Here is a 24,782-nt window from a genome sequence, read left to right on the forward strand (position 1 = left end):
GAAGATGTAATGTTTTAACAAACAGACAGAAGCAAAGATGTTTTTGTTGCACTTACAAACATACAAGAAAGCAATAAATAATTCCAAAAGCTGTGAGAAGAATATAAAAATTCAAAATAATACCCAGGAATGCTCTTTAATGTCATTTTCCCACCTCTCTTTTCCTTCACCTACTCTGTATTACTGTTGTACATGATAAAGTTTGGTTTTCAGTAACTTCAAGTCAACACTGTATGACAGCATAGCCTTCTTCACAACGCAAGCTTAGTAGAGTTAATAGTTAACCTCTGCTAATTTCTATCTATGCAGGCTGTTATTGCTCAGGCTGTGCGTCTTGGAGATGTAACACAGAAGTGGCAGTAGCCAATGACAATGCTAGAGACCAAAAGAAAGCTTTAACTACCTTGGTAAGTCTGACTGCTCCTCATATGAACAAAACCAATCTATCATGACTAAAGGACAGTACCAATGACCTTTTTAAAACCTTAAAAAAGATTTTAAAACAGGTTAAATTGAGCTACCATATTAGTACAAAAACAATTTGTAGCAACATTTCAAAGCATTGTACATATATAAAATCCCCAAATGAAACAAGTACCAGATTGACTTCTTAATTTGTGCAAAGCCAGCAATCAGTTCATGAAGTGGAATGGTTACAGTGGTGGGCACGAATGTCAAAGGGTGAATCTCTGATCTCAACATTTTCACTGCAGATTTTGCCATTTGTTCCATGGAAGTTCTATTTCTGCCTAAGTTTTGATTAGAAACCGATGTACCTTGAGGTACAGCATGCTTAACATACAACTTCAGGTGGTCATTTGTTTGTAGAGCACCACCTGTTATTTCCTAGGTGCTTGATGGAAGTACATAAGGACTCTGAAACTTCTACAAAGCCACAAACAGACCGAAGATATAACAAATTACTAGTAGGTACCATGGAATCAGAATGGCTTCTTTTATTTGTGTCCAACAAGAACTTCAAATCCATGTATGCGCAGTAAAAAGGTCTCCACGTGTTACTAATTTTTATATGAGATCACTTAAAACAAAAAATAATAATAAAAAAAAATCACAGCCACTAAGATATTATTGATGTTCATTTGAATCCAGATGCCTCAGCACACCTGATAGGGCACTTATAAAATGATTCCATTCCATTTTGCATCAACACCAATCATTCAAACTTCATTTCCATAGAATATAATCACACACATTTAGCATGATAATTCATTCATCAAATCTGACAGTTTCCTTCCTAGAAATACTAGAAGCTGAGCTATAAAATTCAATTATGCAAAACATCTATATTCTGTGACTCAGCAAGCCAAGAGTTGCCATCGTCCCAACTGAGGTTCTCGTTTCTCTCCTATTGCAACAGATATTTATATTTTAAAAATGTATGCATAAACTCATGCATTTGTGTACAAAAATGTATGCATTATATATGTGTGTGTGTGTGTGTGTGTGTGTGTGTGTGTATATATATATGATTATTTGCAGACATCAATGTCATTTCAGCAGTTTCACTTCAGTCCTCATTAGCTAGCAAGAGAAATTGCATTCACCTACAGGCTTGCAGGTACATTAAATACTTACTCTCCACTTGCAGGTGCTGATATGAACCATTGCTTCAACTCATTGCAATAAAGCAAAGTATGCACCAAAGCTTGCAATACTACTGGATCAAATGCCTTAACAGGAAATTAAAGCATAAAGTAGTAATAATACACATCTCAGGCAGGTTTTAGCATGTGGAAAAAGGCCCTAATTTATAACAAGAAAAGCACGTACTATTAATTATGCATTTAACACACAGAGATCTTATCTTAATTACCCCAATTGCAACTGACTTCTCCCTGAAGGCAAACAAACATTAACCTGCATTAATCTGGAGTCTCATTTAGAAAGAAAACTCCATATATTTTTAAAAATCTCCTACAGAACTCATCTAGAAACCTCTTAGTCCTTTCAAGGATATTGGAAAGAACTGCACAACTGCTTACTTTTGGCTCTAACAGACTGTAAGATTATATAGAAGATTTATTGATAGCTCTTTGAAAATAAACAAAAATCCACACCAGCAAACACTGTGTTGACTTTGTGATTAATTAATTACATTGTATTTAAAGTGTTAGGTAATCTCTTTGATTAAGAAACTTATACTAGTATTCATCCCAATCAACGTCCTCTTGACCTCCACAAGCAAAAAGTGCCTTTAAGTCAGATAACACGGATTCTCCAAAACATTTCCCTCTTTGTGAAGGAATGTGATAAATCAAGGCCTTCCTGGTTCCTTTAGTCTCTACTAAAAACTACTGTACGATAATATGAAGCTATATTCTCATGGCCAACATTGCCTTCTCCTGAAAAAAATCCCCAACAACAAGAGGAAATAAATTTATCAACTCGGAATTTAGTAAAAGCTCAGGTAATACAATACTTTCTCTTCTCTAAGAAGATGCGTGAACAAATTTGAATGTTATAACATGTAATTATAAAAAAATCAGTTTAAATTGCTGTTCATCTATTGATAAACACTGCCAAAGTTTAAGATTGTCTTTACATGGAGCTCTACACTGAAACAAACAATATATTTTTACTATATCCTGTTTGAAAAATGAAGATCTAAGCAACCCGATACCTAACAAATGTTACTGTTAATGTACAACAGTAAAAAACCTATGCACATATTTGGTTTCAGATACATGAACATAAATTCAGAATACACCAAGTTTTCATAGACATTTCTTCAACTCAGTGCTAACAAATAATACAACCCCCATGTTATCAGTATATACAAGGTTAGATTATTTATACAATTAGAACCGCTGTTTCTTATGCAATTTATTGTGGTCTCCCTCTATTTAACTGCAGTTATAAAATGACAAAACATCCAGTGATAACAAATACAATGCGTGTTGTTTCTAGGAGAGCACCTGAATTTATTTTTACTGTACTGTTGATATATTCCCTTCTTCCCTTTCAGGCAAAAAGAAACACATCTTGAATATTCGTGAACCTAACGGAAATAGAATCAAAACTCTTGGAGATCCTCTGAATAATTTCTGACACACACAATGATGAAGGCACAAGAGCACGTCTAGATTCACAGGGAATTCAGAAGTAGAATATGTGTGACTTTCTGTTCTAATTTAAGAGAAACACGAGTCTAGTAAACAAGCTGTACAGATAAGTAATGAGGCAAAACAAACCTTCAGATTAATGAAGCAGGATCATTTCCCCAGGATCAGACTTCCTTGTTTAATTTTTACTGAAAATTAAGGCTGCAGGCACACAATCACAATTCTCAAATAAAACTAAAGAATTATTTAATGGTACCAGCAACTGTTTTTTAAGAATTAGTCACCAACACATCGTGGAGTTGGAACAAATAATTTCACAAGGACTACTAATTTCATCAACACTGAGAATCACCTTAGTATGTATGTTCCTATAGCTACGGTTATTGTGTCAAAGATACAGAACAAATTAAAACCGACCCAAATTTGTCAGCTATTAAGGAAAACACAGAATGTTCTGAAAGTGATATTTAGAAAGAGAGGTCAAATCTTTTCAATTATAAATGATTCATTTCAACGTCAGCCAAAGAAATCAATAGGCAAGGAAATATCTCCTGTCAATTAGCAGTACTTCTCTAGATGAACCACTGGCATTTCTTAGCAATCTTCAATTGGCAACACAGTGTATCAGCCTTTAAACTACATTTACAGAATGGCACAACAATTTAAAAGTGACAGAAATTTAAGCCCATACACCCCCAGTGTACCCAGTTAAGACAATGGTGTATTCCCATTACAATCACAGGTCTGAATAGTGACGAGTCATTCAATTGCTGTCTTATCACAGTTCTGATATCCAACTCCAAAACAAAGGAACCATAAGCATTTTAAAGCTATGGCATAACTGTCTACTATACACTAACAAAAAATAAATGGCTATTCATGGTACTTAGCTGATGTCAGACACTGTATGCTGCATACCTGAATTCTCCATTACCTATTACAGCCCTGCATTCACAAAAATATAGACATATTACTATCTTCTCACTCACTACACGCAGCGTTTGCTGGCCCCTCTCATTCTTGAATAATAGGCCTTACATATATCTACAAAACAAATATTAGAAAATGAAGCTGTTACATTTAGTCCCTCTCCAGTTTTTACTGTAAAGGAAAAATAATGGAACTGAAGCCTTAAATCATCCAAATGAAAATCTTAGCTTCAAATGGCCCTAAAGTCCAGGGCCAACTTCTGGCTGTTTTATGGCTTAAACATTAGGGCAATTTCACCTGAACACACTGTACATGACAGCATGACATCAAAGGCACGAATAATGTTAGGAACCAAATTAAATTACAGAAGCCTTCAACAGGATTGCACATTTTTTTCTTCTGGAATGACTCAAGGAATCACACAATGTTTGGCAGCATCCACAACTTCAGGATTTTTGGGGCCCACTTAGGGAATTTTACTCAGTGCAACGTGGAGCGGCTCTTATCAACCACAGTATTTTTCTGCTTATTTCAATACTCAGAAAATATTAATCTTTCTTCTTATAGTAGAGCTGAAGTTGACAAAACACTCATAAATGTCAGAAGAAAAAACCATTTAACTCTATTCTGTAGCTGCAGATTTACCTGTCTTTGTGGTGAAGGAATGGAAGCACCTAAATTTCACTGAAATTGTGGGTCTCATTAACCTAAATCTTACTGCTTTCAGAAATAGCTTTTTATTTCAACCATGCCTACGTGCTTTTGAAATGTGGGATGACTCTATAAACAATAAAGCAACGTTTGAATATGAATAAATAGTCAGGCAAGAAGATATGTTAATGCCTGCAGAAACAGAAAGGAAGAGTATTCATTTTGCCTTCACCTATCCGTTCCCAATCAGATCAGCTGTAGCTCCACAATGTGCTTTCTCTCAGCCAGTTTGAAATGACAGTTAAGTAGAAAATAACACTGGCGGAGCTGTGGGTACTGTGGGGTGATTTAAGGTCACTGTGCTTGAGGTGTTATCACAGGTAAGAAGATTTGCGTTTATTGCAGGAAATGAATATTTGCAGGAAGCCAGTCTTCATTGCTTCAATCAATCATAAAAATACTTGTAATGTATTGTAGATCAGGTCTGGACATGAATTTTTTAAATTAATATAGCCCCTGAATTCAACTTCTATCCACCCTAAGCTACATTCACATTTCCTGTTTTTTAGCAATTCTAATAAGTAAAAAAAAATATTAAGACACGCGTTATTGCATTACAGGGTCACCACTACTTTCAATTTCTGGATGTCATTGTTGTACAGATTTTTATTATCAAAATCCATTCTCATGTCCCGCAAGCTCAATTGAAAATGTAAGCTTAATGGTTGCTTCAACTTGTTGCAAAAATGAAAAGCAGAACTTCAGAAGCAGCGTGAAAATACTTATGATAATATAGGAAAGATAGACAGACCGAAATCTTGATTAAAACCATATTTTTCAAAGCTACTTTAACAATTTTCCCTCCAAATATAATTAAATTTCCCAGGACAGCTGGCCTGATAAAAGTCTTTTCTACATAGTTGGGAGAATTTGTTAGTTTTGACATGATTAAGGTTAGACATCATTGCACAGCGATACAGCAAATGTTTAGTATGTACTTAACACATTGATATTCCATTGGAGCACTGAGTGACAAGGACAAGCTCATGAAGACTTCAACATCTCAGCTTAAGTTGTAACTCGCTTTAAACAAAATGCTGAAATGCTGTGTTTGCAAAAAGGTACAGTTATTTAAGTCATTTCTTACATAATCCATTTTATTTACCACTTCAGACATATGAAATGCGACAGTAGGAATAGGACAAGAAAATAAGATTTTGAGGAACAAAATGCCACTGACACCCACTGACATATGAACAGATGAAATCAATGGACCTCCAATAGAATCAGTGTGTTCATAGAAGCATTTTATGGATTAAAATGGGATAAAGAGCATCGGCAAACCAGTAGCATTGACCAAGAAGGGAGCCCAAGAAAGTCTTGATGTGTATATATGTACTCATTTGTTTGTACACATTTATGAGTATACGTGCACATAAACCTAGAAAGGGAACACGATTCCCTCATTTAAATTCAAAATATATAAATTCCAGCAATGCATGATTTCTCAAAAAATATGTTACAGAAAACCAAGAAACAAAGCTCTTGCTTTGCTAAGCAGGTTAATCTGCAAGTACAGATGCCTGGATTTTCATTTGCTTTTGTTTAAGCAATGTTTCAATGACAGGAAGTAATTTTTCTCTTTTTTGACATATTTTAAAGAAAGCAAAGTGGTCGGACTGGAACGTTCTCTTCCAAAGACAGGCAAAAGGAAATTGAAGATTTTAATTCAACAGTGGGTTGGTGATTACAATGAAATAATTCCTACTTCTTAAGTATTTGACCCTGAAAGAAAAATAGGTCAATAGAGCAGAGTAACATTTACTTCAAAATGACATATTATTAACGATGATAAAAGACATCAGCTGGTTTTAAATAAGGTAAGGGAAAAAGAATGTGTGCTCATTATGCACTTAAAGGTATAAAGACATAAAAGTCATTTCAACCCTAAATGCTACAAATGACTTACTTCACTTCTCAATTTCATAAATAGGGCTGCAAACTAAGTGGTAAAGATGATTAACCAGAAAGGTTAAATAAGAAATTTGTCCTTATAAGGCAACTGGAAAAAAAAGTATCAAGTCTTGTGAAGGAGAAGGAAAATGTTTATTGAACTGAAACATAGCTGATATACATGTTAGCAATGCACTCTTTCACCTACGCTACTGATCTGTTACTATACCGTAGTATAAATGTGAGAGAAAAAAAACGCAAAAGAAAAATTATCCATGCATAATAAAACCAAGAGCAAAACACAAAAGGGTTATAATTAGTCAGTCACCAGAGAGATCCAGAAGTTAGAAGGAAGAAAATGTCTGCTGTTCTGCGTGACAGCTGTTTACTCCACCTTGCCAATGAGCCATACATAATACATATCATTTTTCCTTTTGGAAATACTCTGCCAACCATCTTATCTTGGTGTCACTTTAACAAGCCACAGGTAGTAATATCAGATTTATCACCAGTCCAGTCAACAAAATGTCTTTAATAAAGTCTTTCCTTAATGTAAGTATTGAGGTTGACAGTATGACAGTATTTAGCTTGTAAATTGGCAGGGATAAGTTATTTTTCTTTCTAAAATGTCATTCATTTGGATATTGCTTTATATCACACTACCGACATGCTATTGACAGTCTTCTCATAATAGGAAACAAAAGGAATAAGAAGGGAAAATAACTGGATAGAGAAAGGACAGTATTCAGCTAACAAACAGATCAAACTCGAATCAGTCAAAATTCACAGCTATCAAATACCTTAATTGCTTTAAAGGATGCTCTATGGTAATATTCTCTCCACTGACTTCTGTATTCTGCAGATCCCATTTCCTTTCTAATAACATATTAACACAGCACATTGCTCTGTAACACTGGATAGTCCGTTGCATTTGTTATACTACTTAAAAGGAAGCATTATGGTAAGCAGATTTGTAGGAAAGAATTCTACAAATTAAAGGTAACAAGCAAACAGAAATCCTGGATTCAAATACCCTGTTTTATCCATCTGAGATTACACAATTAGGCCCTATGTCTTGTTAAGGTTAAATGTGACCTGGTTGAAAATGCAGAGATCAAGATATTGATCAAAGGAAGATGTTCAATAAGAAAACAGCTTTTTCAAGCTGGACAGAATCAGCGCTTATTCCAAATAACTGAATTAAATCAAGACAGTGAAAATTCAAGGTGGTGAATTAGTTCCAGTCAGGGCTTAGACTCAACTTGGAAGACATCAAAGATGAAAACTGACCAAAATGAAATGAATCAGTGTGGAGTCACAAAAACCATGGATAAACAGGTCAGGAAATGGCAACTTAATAACTTATTCCGCAGCCCTGCAATTCATGTTTTTGTCAATGGCATTCTCTGTTCAAGGTAGGATCAGTAAGAACAGGTAAAGAAAAGCATTCAAAATGAGAGTCTTAAATCATAAAATTGTAGAATCATATATTTTATTATTCTAGATTATTCATAGATTAAAACAGAAGTCTGGGAGTTTGAGTCAAGAAAGCTAGAAAGGAGACGGGAGTTTAGGAGAGTTTCTAATCTATTTGCAAATTTGACTATAAAACAATCACTATGGAGCAGTATGTAACTGGGCATCATTAGATGACATGGCTGCTGCATTTAAAAATAATTCAAACACATTTTCCCTGAAACATGGATCTAAAATTCTATTAATGCATGAATGAAAAATTAGTGATCAGGGTTTTATCTCAGTTATTTTACATATGTAATTTATTGGCAAAGGCTGACTTTTTCCCCTCTACATTCATCTGCAGCACAGTTTAAGATATTAAATTCTGAGATCAAAGTTAACACAAACAATGTGACTGTTAAACGGTGGTTCGCTTTGCTGAAAAACTTCAGAGCATAAAATCTCTTCTCTTTGGTGCTTCACTTCGGGTCATCAGCATGATTTATTACATAGAAGGAAATTAGGAACGGGATGCTTTAATATTGGGCATTAAGTTTAATTCCATCATTCCTGTAGAACATCTACATCTCCAACAAAACTTGTAACCATGGTAACTAGATTAGAAAGTATTCCTCATATGGTTAAAAAAAAAATTATCCATATTAATGACTCAAAAGAATGGGAAAATGAAAAAAGTAGATTCTAATTTTCCTTCTTCCAAAGGCATCTGCTGTGCAAGTTTGACTCCTGTAGGATGCCTTAAGTATACAAGAGCATTTTAAAAATATTTCCATTAAAATTCCTTAACTTAAAGAGAACAAATATATTCTGATGGGATTGTTGATTGTTGATTGACTATCAATATTATTACAAAGGAGAAGTTTAAAGACAGACCTTTCAGAAAAGCAGATAAATTTGAAATGCTGCTTTCATCCAATAGTTGGTTGGGACCTCAAATGCATACCCTCTAATGAAAATTAACAAGCTGTAGTTTAATAGTTCATGTACTTGTATTGAAAGGCTTTTAATTTTATGGAGTGCTGTTCATTTCATTACATTCATTGCTGAGGTAGGTTGGTATTTTTCCATGGATATCAAAAGCATCCCTTCAGGAAAGCCGCAAATTTCATCACATTATACTCCAGCATCTCCAGTAGTCCACATAGGTCCAAATCAGAGAATTACACATTGTCAAGAACTCTAGAATTGGAGAAAATATCTTTGTGTCTGTTTATTCATGGTCAGAAGAAGATATATTATGCAACTGTGATTATCATGATTATCAGAAAGTGTAAAGTTATCACATTTGAATTCCTTGCCCTGGAAGACTGGTGGAAATTAATTCATCTTCGTTGAAGACCAAAAACCTTTTCCCTAATCTTCAAACAAAAATCTGTATCCATTTGTTACTATGCCAGTATTTTCCTTTGGCTTAAATGACTACAATCACCATAGAGACTTAAATAAAACACCACATTAGACTGAAGAAACTCAAGCCTGACGTACATACGTCTGCTCAACGTACTAGTGCACACAACTAGTACTAGTAACTGGATTTTTCATGTAATCCCTATCTTTTAGCTGAAATAGAAAGAGACTTATTTATTAAAACTGTCCTTACTGCTTGCATGGAACAAAATGCATCAGTTTCAGACATTTCCCCACTTTCCACACAATTTTCTTTCACCCTTTGCTGTAGATTCTTATCTCTGGATGTGTCTTTTCCCATGTAGGCTGATAGACAAATTTCTTCTGCACACTTTAGAAGAGTTCTCTCCTTATGTGCCATCAAACCTTGATGTAAGAAACTGAACAATTTGTACCCGAGCAATTCCAATCTCTGAAAAACGTCCCCACCCTGCAATGCTTCCTAGGAGTCAATCATTCCACCATTTTTCTGATGGCGCCACTTTTACAGCTGTCACAGCCTAAGTATCCTTCTTCCCTCTGGAGAAGTCACAGTTCTTGCTGATAGACACCTCCCATTCTCTAAGCATCGTCTTTGGTGTATCCTGATCATTTAGACCTGTTGTGGTGGTTATACCAATGCAACAAAATAGGCTAAAAAATAATTTCAAAAATCCAATGGATTTTTCCCATGCAGCTCAAACACGGCTCTCATTTCTTAGTAAGGAGTTTGTTCCCTCTACTTCAACTCCCATTTTCTTCCCAAACTTCCAGTAGAAGAAATACACTTCTTAATGCAGTTTTTATTTCACTGGCTGATCTTGTTCTCTGCTCTTTTACATGTCCTCCTTGTAAACTACAATACTTCCCTCTAGGTTCTCTTCAAAGATCTGTGGATCATCATCACGTCTCTCTCGTCTTTTCTATCACCTTCTTTTCAAATTTTGCCTCAAGTTTGGCTTTTTTTTTTTCCAGCTTCATCTTTAGTACTTCACACTCCTCTTCTGTGAAGCATATAATTTATCATATACAAAAAGCCTCAATCAGATATCCACTCAAAAATAATAAGCTTCCAGCAGCTTTTCCATCCAGTTATCTTCAGTTTCCTCTCCTTTTTAGGTTTTTCTATCATGGCATTAACAGACAAGCTGTGTTTTCATTTTGCCTTAAATTCACAGCTTGAAGGAGGAAAAAAAACACTCTCCTTAAATTCACAGCTTTGAAGAGGAAAAAACACCCTGATCATAGAGATTTCTATTGTGTTTGATAGCCTGCATTACTTTTTTTCTTGAGCTTAGATAAGTTCTGCCATCTAATTGTCATTTGGCAGCCTAACTGTCCATCAGCACAGATGAAAGGCAGAGAGTATATATATACCATCAAATATAAAGCATGGGAAGAGCATCCACCACTCCTTTCACTTCCAAAAGTGAAACAAAACAGTCAAAAATAAATAAATAAATAAATAAATAAAAGAAACATTCTCTTACTGGCAAAAACCAAAGTTTTGCATCTTCTTCATTCAGCCATTTCTTACAGAATCTCTGATAATCTTCTCTTTGTCTTCTGGTCTTCACCAACCATTTCAAGTCCAGCCAAATTTTGCAGGGACATTTACAGTTTCCATATCTTACATTAAAACAATTATAAGTACTCCCACTAATGAAGGGTATACCTTTAAATTCAATAATGGAATAATGGATCTATCGTACATAAAAATCAATCAACCCACAGCAAATCATTGTAATTACAGGATAATTCCGGATCCCACTGTTTTGTTCTTCATTTGACTTGATGTGGACAGAAAAAACTGAAGAGCAGCATATGGAGAGAGACTAAAAATTGCATATCATATCCCCGTGCTATATCAGCATGAGCTAAACAAAACACATCAATAACAGTCAACAGTTGTAGCCTGGACCATCTGGACACATGGGCCCATAGTACCAAGAATGTATTAAAATATTTTCATCTCCCTGTTCTCCCTCGGGAATGAAGGATAATATGCAGCAGCTCAGATTCTGCTGCAAGGTGAGATTCCTTTACCTACAGGCACAGCACGTCCATGATAGTTATTTAATTAAGGGATTCCCTGAGCAAGGGTGTGCAACGGCTAGGCAAAACACTTCTCCCTAAGTGGGTGTGCTAGAAAATAATATCAGAAAGGGAAACAGCCTCTACACATGTATTTCCTTGTTATGCTAAATAATGACTTGAAATTTTCTCATTAATTAAAACAATCTAACATTTCCACTTATCCAGTGCACCATCTCCTTCCCAAGTTACAGCATCAAATCTTTATCAATGAAGTCCTCTAAAATTACTGCCATTTTCTTTTTATGCTACTGGTTCCTAATTATGAAAAAAAAAAATATCTCCCCCTGCTCTCCTAGTTTTGCACATCTGTCTTACTTCCAACCAAGCGCTAATAAGCAGTTCAACTGCTGGCAGCTTCTGCAATCACTTCCAAACAACCTTGGGCATTTCCTGCTAACACAGTGTTGCCTGGAGTTGGAAAACAGAAGGCAGTCGGGACAGAGGAATGAGCTGAACTGGAAATTCTTCTGAAGTAGATGGAAGAAAGTGAAAATAACACTCAGAGTGAACCTGGAAACTTTCATGTAGACACTACCTGCAACCTAGAATAGCATGAACCAGAACAAGTTGTATTTGACCTATCCCATATTCCATTCATTCAGGAAAAGTTTACATTTCTGATGGGCAGCAAGTAGAACTTTGGAGATACAATGAAAATGAGAGGAAAACAAAAGTTGTAATTATTTTCCATGCAGAAAGTGTGTGGTTATTTCAATCCACCCCTCTCACCACCCACCACTTCCAGACACAAACATAAATGCACTTCCCTGACATTGTTTCATTAGAATTCCTGGTTCCTATAAGTTACTACTACTATGCTTTATCACCTGAAGAACCTCGTGTTTCTGGAAAATTACATTAAATGTCTGAGTCAGAAGTGAGCTTGACATGTTAAATACACTCATGGAATTCCACGTCAGTAATTATAAAGCAGTGTAAAGATCTGACATTCACAGAATGCCACAGAGCACAAGAGATGACTCCCAACCCTCTACCAGTTGGCACAGCCCTCAGACATGTTTGGATACCTGTTACAGACACAGTAAGAAAAAGTGAGCCAACAGATGTTATACGTTTTTCCCTGACTTCGATCATTTATTTGCTTTACCCTCTCAGACACAAGTCATTGCAGAAGGCAACTTTCTGAAGTAAAATTACTTTGAAAATGACTGCACAGAGTTGGAACTAATTCGTTTTTCCTCACTATAATGCTTGACAAACTGAATCAGCTGTGTTCACCCTAATGGGAAGCAAGTTCAATGATGTTCAATATTATGTTTTTTCTATACCCAAACTGTATATTCGTTCTCTAAATTTTATTCATTAGTTTCCCTTTGAGATTTTGCCAGTGGAGATGGAGACCGAGCAGTATTGGGGATCAAAATACAGTGCATATAAATAGTACCTATGACTGTAAACTTGTGGGTTCCTCTCAATCCTGTAGTTCATACAGACAGTATGCCTGTCCATGTCTGAATAAAATAGGAAATACTCCATCGTGTGCACCAAAACAAAACATTGCTCAAGCTTGGAATCATCTATTTAAACACTACTTAGTTCCTAAGTGGCAGTCCCTTCCAGAAGTCTCTTCATATTTATATCACAGCTAAGGAGTAGGAAAGAACTGTATTCACATAGAAAAGCCTCCAGTCCCTATGAGAACCTCTGCCATTAGCTCCACAGCAAGGCTACGCAAGTGCTCAGCCATGAATACTGGCAATTACATGAGGAAAGTACGACTCAGGATGTTTTCTTTCATTTGTTAAACTCTCACATAACATGCTAGTTATCCATCTTCAAAGCTTGCATTCAGCATTCTCTACGCTTTTGCTTTTCCTCTATAGACCACAGAAACTTCAACTACAAAACATGCCTGCAATGGTTCTGATGAATACATTTTACCATAACATACGCTACCAGAGGCTCCTGTGAATAAACAGCCATTTTCATCTATACAATACAGATGGAAAAACATCAAAAACATTCCTTAAAATAGAATAAACATTGCTTAATATCAAAATTGGATCCTATATATATATATATTTATCTATTTAAACTTACCTTGCCAACTGATCTGGGAAACGGTGATCTCTGATTTTCTGGAATTAATATTGGAGTCGCCAGAATAGCCCTTTTTTGTCTTGGAATTCCAAGGTTGCCTTCTATCTTAAAGATTTCCTACAAAAGGAAAAGACAAATTACCATGACTTTCAACATAACACTCATTTGTTATTTCCACTCCCTATATCTTTAGGTAAAATTAACATGAACTAACAGGCTCTAGGCTTTATTTTGTGTTTTCCAATGATTAGTGATAACATACCAAGCTATTGAAAACTGCAGATTTATTTCACTTATGAAAGTAAGAGCAGACAATCCACATTCATTTTGTATTCCGACAGACTAGACTTAAACTCAGAGGACTGTTTGAATAATAAATTTTAAACAAGGTTTAGTTGACCTCAAATACTGGCATGGGACCTTTAGAAAACCCCACTTTAAATGTTTTACATATCTTTTCTATTATCACATTTGATGTTGCATCTACACTCGGTCACTTCTCAGTCCATGCTTTCCAGCAAACAGAACTCAGATGAATTTTTCAAGATCTTAACCAGCTGCTGATGTCTCAGACCAAACGCTTTTAAGCTAAAAGTAAACAACGTACAACAAAGCTCAAGCATAACTTAGAATATCATCTAATAGGTTTCTATCACATGGGGAAAACTTCATTCTACTATATCTGAAAAAAAGAGATAGAAGTATTTTATACACAGGACTTCTTTTTCCCCACTACATGTTCTGTGCTGTTTAGAAGAGCTGCAGGCAATTCAGCACTTCATGTGCACTTTCTGGTGTCCTGTGGCCCCTTGGAAGCCCTAATCCAACACACCTCTGACTTCCCTCCTCACCTCTTCTCTGATTCTCTCAGTGTTTTCTCTGTGCATGAAGCACAGTTTCCCAGAGGCCACTCTCTTCTATTTCCTATCCTATAGTTTCTGCAGATCTCTTCTCCAGCAGCTACCTAGGTCAGAACCAGCCTTCCCTCATCTCCCAGAGCCCTCACTTTGATACAGACCCCTTTTGAAAGAAACATCACAACAATTTGCACTGTTTGGAGGACTGGAAAAGGTTCAGATCACCACTGTTTGTTCAGGTGGTTGTGAGAGTTCTGTGAACCAAATCACAGGTTGAATGAATTGTCTGATTTGGGGAAGGTAATTACATCATACCATGCAATTCTCCCTGTTTTCTCAATGCAATGAATTTTCCAATCAGTTCTGGAATTCAAGTTGTTTTAATAACACAATTTTATCATCTAAGGACAGCTTCACCTCGATGCTGTGTTCCTATAAGATGGCAAAAACGAATGGGTTTTCTTGACGACACAATCCAAAGACCAGTCAGGAACTCCTCAGGCTGCTCCTGCTGCCATCTTCATAGGAGCCTCCCATCTACACTCCCACACAGCGTATCACAGCCAAACACTGCTTTACATCTACGAGCCTCAGCATGACTTTGCAAATTTTGGTGACAAACAATAACAGCGAAAGCAAGTCTTCATCTGTCATCTCTAGCCATGATAAATTCAAAGAGCAGCAAGAACAGTTCTGCCACTTTTCATAACCTGCAGAGGCTCACCCTGATTTGGAATTCCCATCTCTCCCAAAGGCTTTGCCACTGCTCTTCAATCTTTTAGCCTAAGGCCACTTGCATCCCTATTTTTGTCTTTCAATCCCTCTCCCAAAAGAGCTTTCCCTAATAAAAGCAACATAAGAAAGTTCAAGATAAAAAAGACACGACGTGTCAAATGAAAGGAGCTGAATTCTGTCCAGAGGCAAATGTGCAGAGAAGTAAGCTTTCAAAATCACTTATACTGTAAACACAGCAGACATTTTGGCCGGCACATATCTCTGATGTTGCTACGAACAGTAAGAATAAATGACTAGCAGTACGTCTAGGAAGAAATACCAGCTCCTTAGATTAACAACAGCAGTGCAGACAGCTCTGACTTGTGATGACCCCTATATTCATGGCTACCCTTCTGCTCAAGAAAGCATAAGGGTGACCCCACAGATGCATCATCCCTGGAAAGGAGTATGGAATCATGTTTCTTTTTATGCAAATTTGAGGAATATAAGGAATTTTCAGGCTGCTCAGTACCCAGATCTCTCAAATGCTGGTAGTCATAGACCCATGAGCAAGTAATTCACCACTTTCTCATGTGTCAGGCTACCCTACACATGTGCAGAAGATCTAAAATTGATTACAACCTCACTTTTTCATCCAATGAGTCAACACTGCGGTCATTAATACAGAGAAGCCAAGTTGCAAGGAAAGCAGCAGGGTGAAAAAGCTTCAGGCATCCAAGTGCAGATTTCTGAGTAGGACTTGGGAGCAAATTTATTTTTTAAATGCAATTAGATTTTCAAAATGGTAAAAAAAAAAAAAAAAAAAAAAAAAAAAAAAAAAAAAAAAAAAAAAGCTTTTGGAGACTGGGCAAAGAAATGTAAGCAGTTCTGCTGAGAACATTGCATGCTATTCACTCCTCAGATCACACTGATGGTTTATTAAGTACTTCTTTCTTGATGAATTTTCTCTACTTCATCATTCCCCAGTGCCTGACTGTTGCTGTCAGACACAGCAACATGGCTGATTAAATGAGTACCAAAAAGCATCACTATAGTACATGGGTAAACAAAGAAAGAAACAAGAGTATTTTACCAACATGTTTAATAATTCAGAGCTGTTTGTGGTTATCATGAGAATTTTTGGGGGGAAAAAAATAAAAGAAAACAACTTTGCTTAATGCCAAGCAGCTGGCAACCAATGGATTGAACCTCAATCAGCATATAAAGCAGAAAACAATTAATTGAAATCACATGTGCACTAAGCAGCAGAAAAGTGGTTGAATTTCTCCTATTTATTGCTTTTAGATACTAAGTTTGATGGCCTGAAATGGAGGCAATCTCAAGTTCCACTACAAAAAATAAACGCATGTAAATGGATTCTCATTGTAAGAAAAATTTCTGTGGTATTCAGTGGTACATCAATTTTCCCCCTAAATAATATTGCTGCATAAGATTGAACTAAAACTGACCAACTTGAAAGAAATCATTTTAATATCATTCTCGGCTGAATTTTAGACTTGTGCTCTAATCTTCATATAGTGTCTCATGATTACTTTATATCTTAGTTCCATCATTGGATGTTAATAATAGCAGTATAATGGTTAACGATTTCTAAATCATTCATAAATATTTCCTTATGTTTTCAATAATACAAAAAAATGATAAATGTACTAATAATTCCTTACAAGTTAATTATTTACTTAAACAGTTGTTCTTTAACTCAGTAAATAAAACTAAGATCTGTAAAGGTCAATAGCAAATACAGAAACATCTGCTCAGAAATAGTTTGTCCTCAATGACTGTAAATGCCAGCCTAAAAAAAAAAACACAAACAAACTTCAAAATAACAAATCCAGCCAAAATCTCCTAAGAATACTCAGTTTCTTCAGAGTATGTGAGCTTCCAGGGTCATGAATTACGGTCAGATACGATATATGAGTAATGGAAACTGTTTGGGGAACTTGATTTGTGTGGGCATTTTTATTTATCTACTCTAGATGGACTACTCTGAAAGTAATACTGCCTGTTATACTATGTTGGCCCACAACATCGGAGGCAGATGTCAGTGGTATAGCAGTACAGGCTGAACCTTCCCACCAATATTTCATTCCATTTTGTTACCCTGCAACAGATGGCAGTAGAGGGGCAGTCTGATAGAATGGCACCTAACATGGAAGTGTGGATGAAGCAAAGGTGGGTCACTGAATTGCTCCGTGCAGGAAACACTAATCATTGACATTCAAGGATATTTGCTGCATGTTTATGGAGATCAAACAGTGGATGTGAGCACAGTGAGTGGTACCTTTTACCAATGGCAACAACAACATGAAAGACAAAACACATTTGAGATGCTCACACACAGCTGTCACACCACAAACTGAGGAGCACCTCAATCAGCTCAACCACACAAATTAGTGGATTATGACCAGGGAATTCTGTATGGAGCTGACTATTGGCTTAAGTGCATTACAGATAATGGTGACAACATTGGAATAAAATGGAGTTTGCACCAGGTGGGTCCAACGAATGCTCACACAAGAACAAAAAGAGCTCCATATGCAATTTCTCAGGACCAATTGAGCCAACGTGAGGTTGAAGTTTCCTGAATCACATCATTACTGGTTATGAGACACAGTGTCCCCACTAAGAGCTGGAACAAAATGGCAGTCCAGGGAGTGACAGCATCTTTTCCCCATCAAAGAAAATTCCCCATCAAAGAAAAAATTTAAGACACAGCCCTCATCAGGTACAATGATGTGCACTGTCTTTTGGGACAGGAAAGGTATGATCCTTCCAGATTTCCTAGGGCCTGGACAAACCATCAACTCTGACTGCTATACTGTGACACTAAGCTGAAGGCTCAAACTAGTCATAGTATCTGTGAAATGGTGATCACCTTTGCAGGTGCCAATTTTTACAAGCACGGCATGCAGGCTCTTATTCACTGTTGGCAAATATGCTTAGCTAATGGTGGTAACTATGCTGAAAAATAGTGTTTTGTAGTTGAGAATTTTCTTTATCAAATAGTGTTGTTATGCTCTTCATAGCTGATGTATTTTTGATGGAAATAAATAGGAGGCATTACTTTTGGAGCAACTGGCTTAAGTGTTAGATAAATCGGGAGGCAGATCCCTAGATGGCCTAGTCAATGCACCCATTAACTTCATAGATGCTTGATTATCTCAGACTAGATCTTTGCTACTGCATTCAGCTAGCTGCACTACGGTATTTCTATAGGATAGGGGTTACTTGATCTAAAGGAGTCAAGAGAATTAAGAAAAAGTTGAATTACTGTTGGAAACATTTGGCAATGCATAAGTCACAACTATTTTAATGCTAATTTGTTCTAAAGTATTTTTGCAGTGCATGTGACATATAATGTGAACTACTGTGGAGACAAATCTGAACCTTAGCCTCGTGAAATGATACATTCCATTATCATCTCGAACCTCAGCGATATCTTTTGTGGTGGAAGAGTCCTGTCTCTATTCAAGTGTAAGTTCTATTTATCTTCACTCCTGCCTTATTCTGTGTCAGGAAAAACATTTTTTTAGATGATAATGGAATGAATGCCATTAACTTTCCTTTCTGTCCACATTAACCATAGGAGTTACCTGTTCCAAGAATAATACGGAACTGACGATCAAGTGTTACATATTTAAAATTAACAATCCAAACTTGTCTTGTCATCATTTAGTGGGTGTTACTTGCATTTTGAGACATATGTAACATCCTCCTTCAGGAAATTCACACTTTTCTTGCACGCTGCTCATTAAATATAATGAGATACCCCTTATACATAAGCAATCAAACAAGCTCTGACTGACTGCATCTGTCAGACACATTGCAAATATGGGCTTAAGGAAAAAGACAATGGCTGACCCTATGTCTCAGTCTTCACTGTGACACACCAACAACACATCACTTATTCCCACTAAAAAAACCCTTCTTCCCATTTGTACTGTGCTTACACCAGCTGCAAAGCAAACAAATCAGATGGCTCTTTTAGCATGGCAGAAGGAAAAAAAGAACCACATGGACACAAAGCCTCAGCTTCTTACTTTCAACATTCCTATCCAGTAAGCAGAGTGTTTTTCCATCTATGTTATAACAACTCATGATGCAAGAACTTCTTCGTTCCAGAAAGCTTCCAGAATGTTGAAGATACCCTTATTTCCAGAGTGAGAAAGAGAAAACGTATCTAGATTCTATGGCACAAAAAGTGAATCAGTGATGAACAGAAGCCTATATAAGGTCACAAAAGCTGTAGATCCGACTGATGTAAACAAACATTTGGAACAGCATGAACAGCTAAGAGCAAGTTGTTTCATGTTTCAGTACTGGAGAATAAGAACAATCCCTAATAAAGAAATTTTATTCCCTACAAAAAATAAGTTCACAGCAGAAATTGTTCTACCTGGGAAAAAAAAAGGTTTCTATCTCTTGCTGCAGGGCAGTGAGCTATGAGTATGTGGAAGAAAACTAACATTTTATACCCATGTTCTGGATTGCTCAAATGCGCTGAAATTCATTGCATTATAACAGTGCTGCACAAAAGCAATTTCATCATACCCTAAAGCAATAATATCGTATGTTAAAATCATGTATACTGTTTAATAGATCTAGTAGCTGTAATCCCAGTCCCATATGCGTTGTTATGTCTGTTTCCTCATTACCTCCATCCCCTCAATAAAACAACCTGTAATCTAAATCAAAAGTCATTGATTATTTACCTTACTATTCTATAAACTGTGTGATCTTCCTACTCTTCCAGAACACCTCCTGCAATCCTAAATTCCACCTACCCCACTTTCCTGCACTCCAGGTGGCAGTGTAATCCTACTGATGCTGTTTTCCCACTGGAAAATGTTCATCCTTTCACATTCATTTTGAATTTGTTTTTCTTGAGCTTTGATCATACAACCCCTACCCAAATGTAGTAATCTAAAACTCATATTTTTGTTTACAGGAATGCCTTTTAATTTCATGTATATCTTCTTAGATCTTTTTCTTCAGCAGCCTCCTTCTTGGCATTACACCTCTAAAATCTTCCTATTTCACCCATTTTAACTGGATAACCTCACAGAAAGCACAGTCAGTATCAGAACTTCAGAAATCCTAATAGATTTAGGAATACTTCTGGTACATGTCCTTCAACTCACTCAAGGCAAGAAAAGTAACAGCAATTCCTTATCATGTCCTCTATTTTACCCCCTGCCTTTCTCTTTAATAGCAGACATGATGTGCTACATGCAAAGTACTACAGTGAAGAATAGGCATGTATGCAATAGATTAGAGCTGGAGAAATCCCATATGCAATTTCACAAAACCTAGAAAAAACATCCAGAATGTAACCACTGAATTTATGTCCTACAGCTTTACTCTGTACATTTTGGCAAGCTGAACTATGCATATGCAGTCAGTTGAGCACACCCAGATTAATTATAGTCTTTGCGCAGCACAGATTACCTACAGGAGATTTGGTCCAGTACCACAAAACAAATGTGCCAGTTACCTTATGCTGAAAAATAAGACATGTTTAATTAAGAATCGAAAAAGTCTGTTTCTTCTTGCAATAATCAAGAGTCATTTACCTGGGAGGGAGTTTGAGGACTTTTCTTTCCATTAATACTGAATTTAAGCTGAAATGCCCACATCAATTTCTTCCTCCACTCCATTAGATCAGAGTTCTATTGAATACCAGCAAAAATAATACATTATATGAGACTGCAATGCAGGAATGCATTATGTTGAAATCACAGATCTGCACAACAACTCTCAAAATAAGGCTAGATATATTCTATCGGTCTTTACTATGCATGCATGGAGCTCTACAGTGCTGGCAGTCTTTTTATGCTTTTCCCATACAGGAGCTGCCAGACTGACAAATGGAGTGGTAGTCTTTGATGAAGACAAAATGCCCACTTAGATCTGGGCTAAGGCAAAACTCCTCATTCACCAAACTAAATTTGAAATTTGGACAAAATGTTAGTACATTAATCCACTTCACAGCTTGGTCTAGCTACTCAGAACAAATCAATTAGCAGGCATTAACTGAGTGCAAAGAGCCAAAATGGTAGTGTATTAATCCACTTCATAATTTGGGTTGTATTTTCATTCTTCAGTACAAATGAATTAACAGACAGTAAGTGTCTGGATACCAGAAGCTTAATTCTGTTCTGTGGTACAAGTAAGAGACTCTGGTGTAGCGTCTTTCAGACACTACCTCTTCACACCTCAGTGGTGTTGGCACAGTATGGGGTGTCGACTGCAGTTATTAAGAATAAAATTACAAGACTCAAGCATCCCCTGTATTATAGTGGCCTAATTAAATTCATACGACAATGCCCATTAGTTTTAAGTCACTGATTAGCCTGGATAATCTCAAAGACCTACACAACAGAACTGAAGAAGACAGCATGAAGTTCTGAGTTAGATGAGAGGTATTTAAAATTTGTATTCAGAAAATAAACTTGTTTTTAAAAAGTATGATTACCATGACACTTAAAACAAGTCATTCGATAACATTTTATTACCGGACTAGCATTCCACAGAACTTCTAAGACACATTAGCTAGAAATGGCAAGGTTGTCTTGTAATTGCCGTATCCGTTTGAGGTATGGGGAAATCAAAGAAAAACACTTCCCACAGTAAAAGCATGCAAGATGCAAGAAAATGGCTCTGACATAGTCGTGGAGGTTTCAGTGGATTCTCACTTTTCTCCTTAATCATATGCTGACAATTAAGTCTAATTCAGGAAATTCAAAGAGTGTCACTCTCACTGTAAAACTAATTGGTACACTGGAACAGACCGATGATTCATGAGCTCTAACATCAAGTTGTTAACAATATTCATTGCTATGTACTTCAGGAAAAAGATACTAAAATTGCATGAGTTCCAGTTTAAAGTTTGAAACTCTTTTTTCCTGAATTATAACTACTGGAAGTAACGTCAAGTACAGCTTTACAATACATGAGATATAACATTACACTATCAATGTCACATGTTCAAATTCATATGCTTGGATCTAGGTATTCTGCACTAACAACCTGCAGCCATAGAAGCATAGAAATATTTATATTCCCTCCTTCATATCTGTTGACTTTTATATGTTTCCATGGGATAAGAACAGTCACTACATATACAAACACTAAGGAAACAGGTCTTATTCAAGTTCCCTGGCCAAGAGAAGACAGATCCAACCTTCCTTCCAGCTTGTGTGCCATCTGCTCAGTATCTCCACTGATGCTGCTACTGCCTCACTTTTGTAGCACTGGCCACAGGTTTCTGGTTGATGGGACACAGCATGCAAGAACATCAAAAAGAATAAATACTTTCAAAGCGCTAACACTTTGGGTGTTGGCAGCATAAGAGCACTCCACAGACCTTACTGACTACTCCAGAGTGACAGAACAGGGACAAATAGTACAGCAGTTAAAATACTCAGAAGGAATACAGAAGATATAGATTCTATGTTGTTCTAATAAGTGCTTCCAGGGACTTTCAAGTTGATCACGTTACTTTAGAGCTTGCACCAAAACCCCACTGTGTGCATCAGATCATGCACAGCGTGCTGTGTTTATAAAACAGAGTTTCCAAGGAATGTGCAGTTAGTAATTCTTCTCTGTTATTCAGATTTCTTTGCACCATTCCCTTTGGTACATGAATGCAGCATCACAGCAAAAATCAAACTAACAGCTTAGTGCTTAAGGCTCTGATTGCTGCCACCTGAACATTTGAAAGTGAAGAACAATATCAGTCTCTGAAGTTAAAAACAGCTTTATTGTGCCAAATTTATCTAATAAAGGTTAATAAATAACAGCATTCATAATTTGATACATTTTTGGCCCTGTTTCAGTCTACAAACCATGTGCTAACAGACCCTGAAATCTGTGAATAAATACATTATCTGCCATGATACGCAAGTTTATCAGATGAGTAATTTTTGATCCTCAGACTGCTCAGTCAGTTGCTTAGAAACATTTATTTGTATTAGATACACAGGTCACGTGGTTTTATTTTTCTTTTCAGATTGGATGGATTCTGTGAAGAAGCAACAGAGCATGAAATGCAAATTTCATGATATAAAATTCAGAAGTTGCTTTTGGCAAGGATTTGATTTATTACATTCACAGCACAAGATGAAAACAAAAAGGTTATCTCAGTGATCGAAAAGACTTGACAGGACAAATAATGTTTGTGCCACTTGGAAAACTAGTGACATCTTGTATAAAAGAAAAAATCAAAGCACTAAAAAGAAAGGGAGTGCAAGAATCAGTGGGGAGCACAATGTAGGGTCTTGTTGGTTGAAGAGATCTTTGACAAAAGCACAAAGATAATAAAGATTAGGTTGGAAGTCTGCAAGAGTCTTGCTCTGGAATGAACCATAAGATGGGCAATATTTCCTTTACTCATTATCTACACAGACATTTCTATTTTATCCTCCATTGATTAGTACATTCCACAGATTAGTACTTTCTCTCCTAGAGTAAAGCCTAACTAGTTTGGTCAGGGAGAATGATGGAGATTGAAGGCGATTGTTATTTGCTCTTTCCATGGTTTTGAACAAAGAAAGAAACACAAGTTCTCTCATTCACATGGCTCATATTCTTGCACAATAATATCGAAAGAAATCACTTACTAGTATTTCACTGTAGATTGCATAAATACATAACGGAACCTTTTCCCCCCTGCTAATGCATGAGAAACCTTGAAATCCACACCTTTTTGTTTAACTTTGTAAAGCACTGGTATTTGCCTGGGTGTTTGTGCACTGATAGCAGTGATTCCTCTTTTCTATTGGAACAAGTGACTTACAAAAGCATAATTTGTTCAAAACTAAATATAGAGTTTTGCAAGCAGAGGCTGCTTCTCTCCATTGGAGAGAACCAAATATGGCAAAACTATGTTACTGAATGCGCTTGAACTGATCCAAGCTGTTCCTACAAACTTATACAGCATATATTCTAAATGCAGCCAAAGTTGTGAAGACCAAACATAACAAACCCTGAAGGAGAAAAGTTTGTTAGAACAGAGGAGAGAAACTTAGAAAACAACAGTAATTCTTTCATTATTATTTCAGCAAACATGTAAAGCCAGGCCAAAAGAATTGAGGGGTAATAAATCCATTTGCAAAGAAAATACATCTGAGTTTTTGCTAGATGTCGTCATGTCACATCAGACTATAGAGGTGCCCTGATACTCAGTGACACTTGTGATAGTCAGCATTTACCTCACTACCAGTGGGCAAAGCCAGGCAAACATTCTGGTACTCTCCATTGAGCCAGCAGCTGTGCTATTCGCTAATGCCAGTGAGGCCAAGAGACAGCAAGTGTGCCCAACAGCTGCGGTCTGACATCAGTACAGAATATTTGTGCCACATATGATTTAAATCAGGCTTAGTTTTGGGTGGACTGTGACTAACCCATGATTAAGTTCAAATCCTTCTGCTAGCAGAAACAGCACTGAGTGAATGTGAAAGATGTATGCGCAGCACTGGCTTACTGTTTAACAGCCTATCTCGTAAATCCTGGTAAAGGCATTCCAGAGAAACAGCCAGGAGTGTTGTCA

At 36.6% G+C, this 24,782-nt stretch overlaps 1 protein-coding gene across 2 annotated transcripts in view; it reads right to left on the reverse strand.

Moving 5' to 3' along the window:
* Positions 1-24,782, reverse strand: part of CDH13 (cadherin 13) — a 398,606-nt gene that overhangs the window by 206,968 nt on the left and 166,856 nt on the right. For both annotated transcript variants that reach the window (XM_072346191.1, XM_072346190.1), the window contains exon 4: positions 13,641-13,757. In XM_072346191.1, coding sequence (XP_072202292.1) covers positions 13,641-13,757 — 117 coding nt within the window. The remainder of the gene's footprint in view (positions 1-13,640; positions 13,758-24,782) is intronic.

The sequence above is a fragment of the Excalfactoria chinensis genome, chromosome 11 (assembly GCF_039878825.1).
Source record: "Excalfactoria chinensis isolate bCotChi1 chromosome 11, bCotChi1.hap2, whole genome shotgun sequence".
Lineage (NCBI taxonomy): Eukaryota > Metazoa > Chordata > Aves > Galliformes > Phasianidae > Excalfactoria > Excalfactoria chinensis.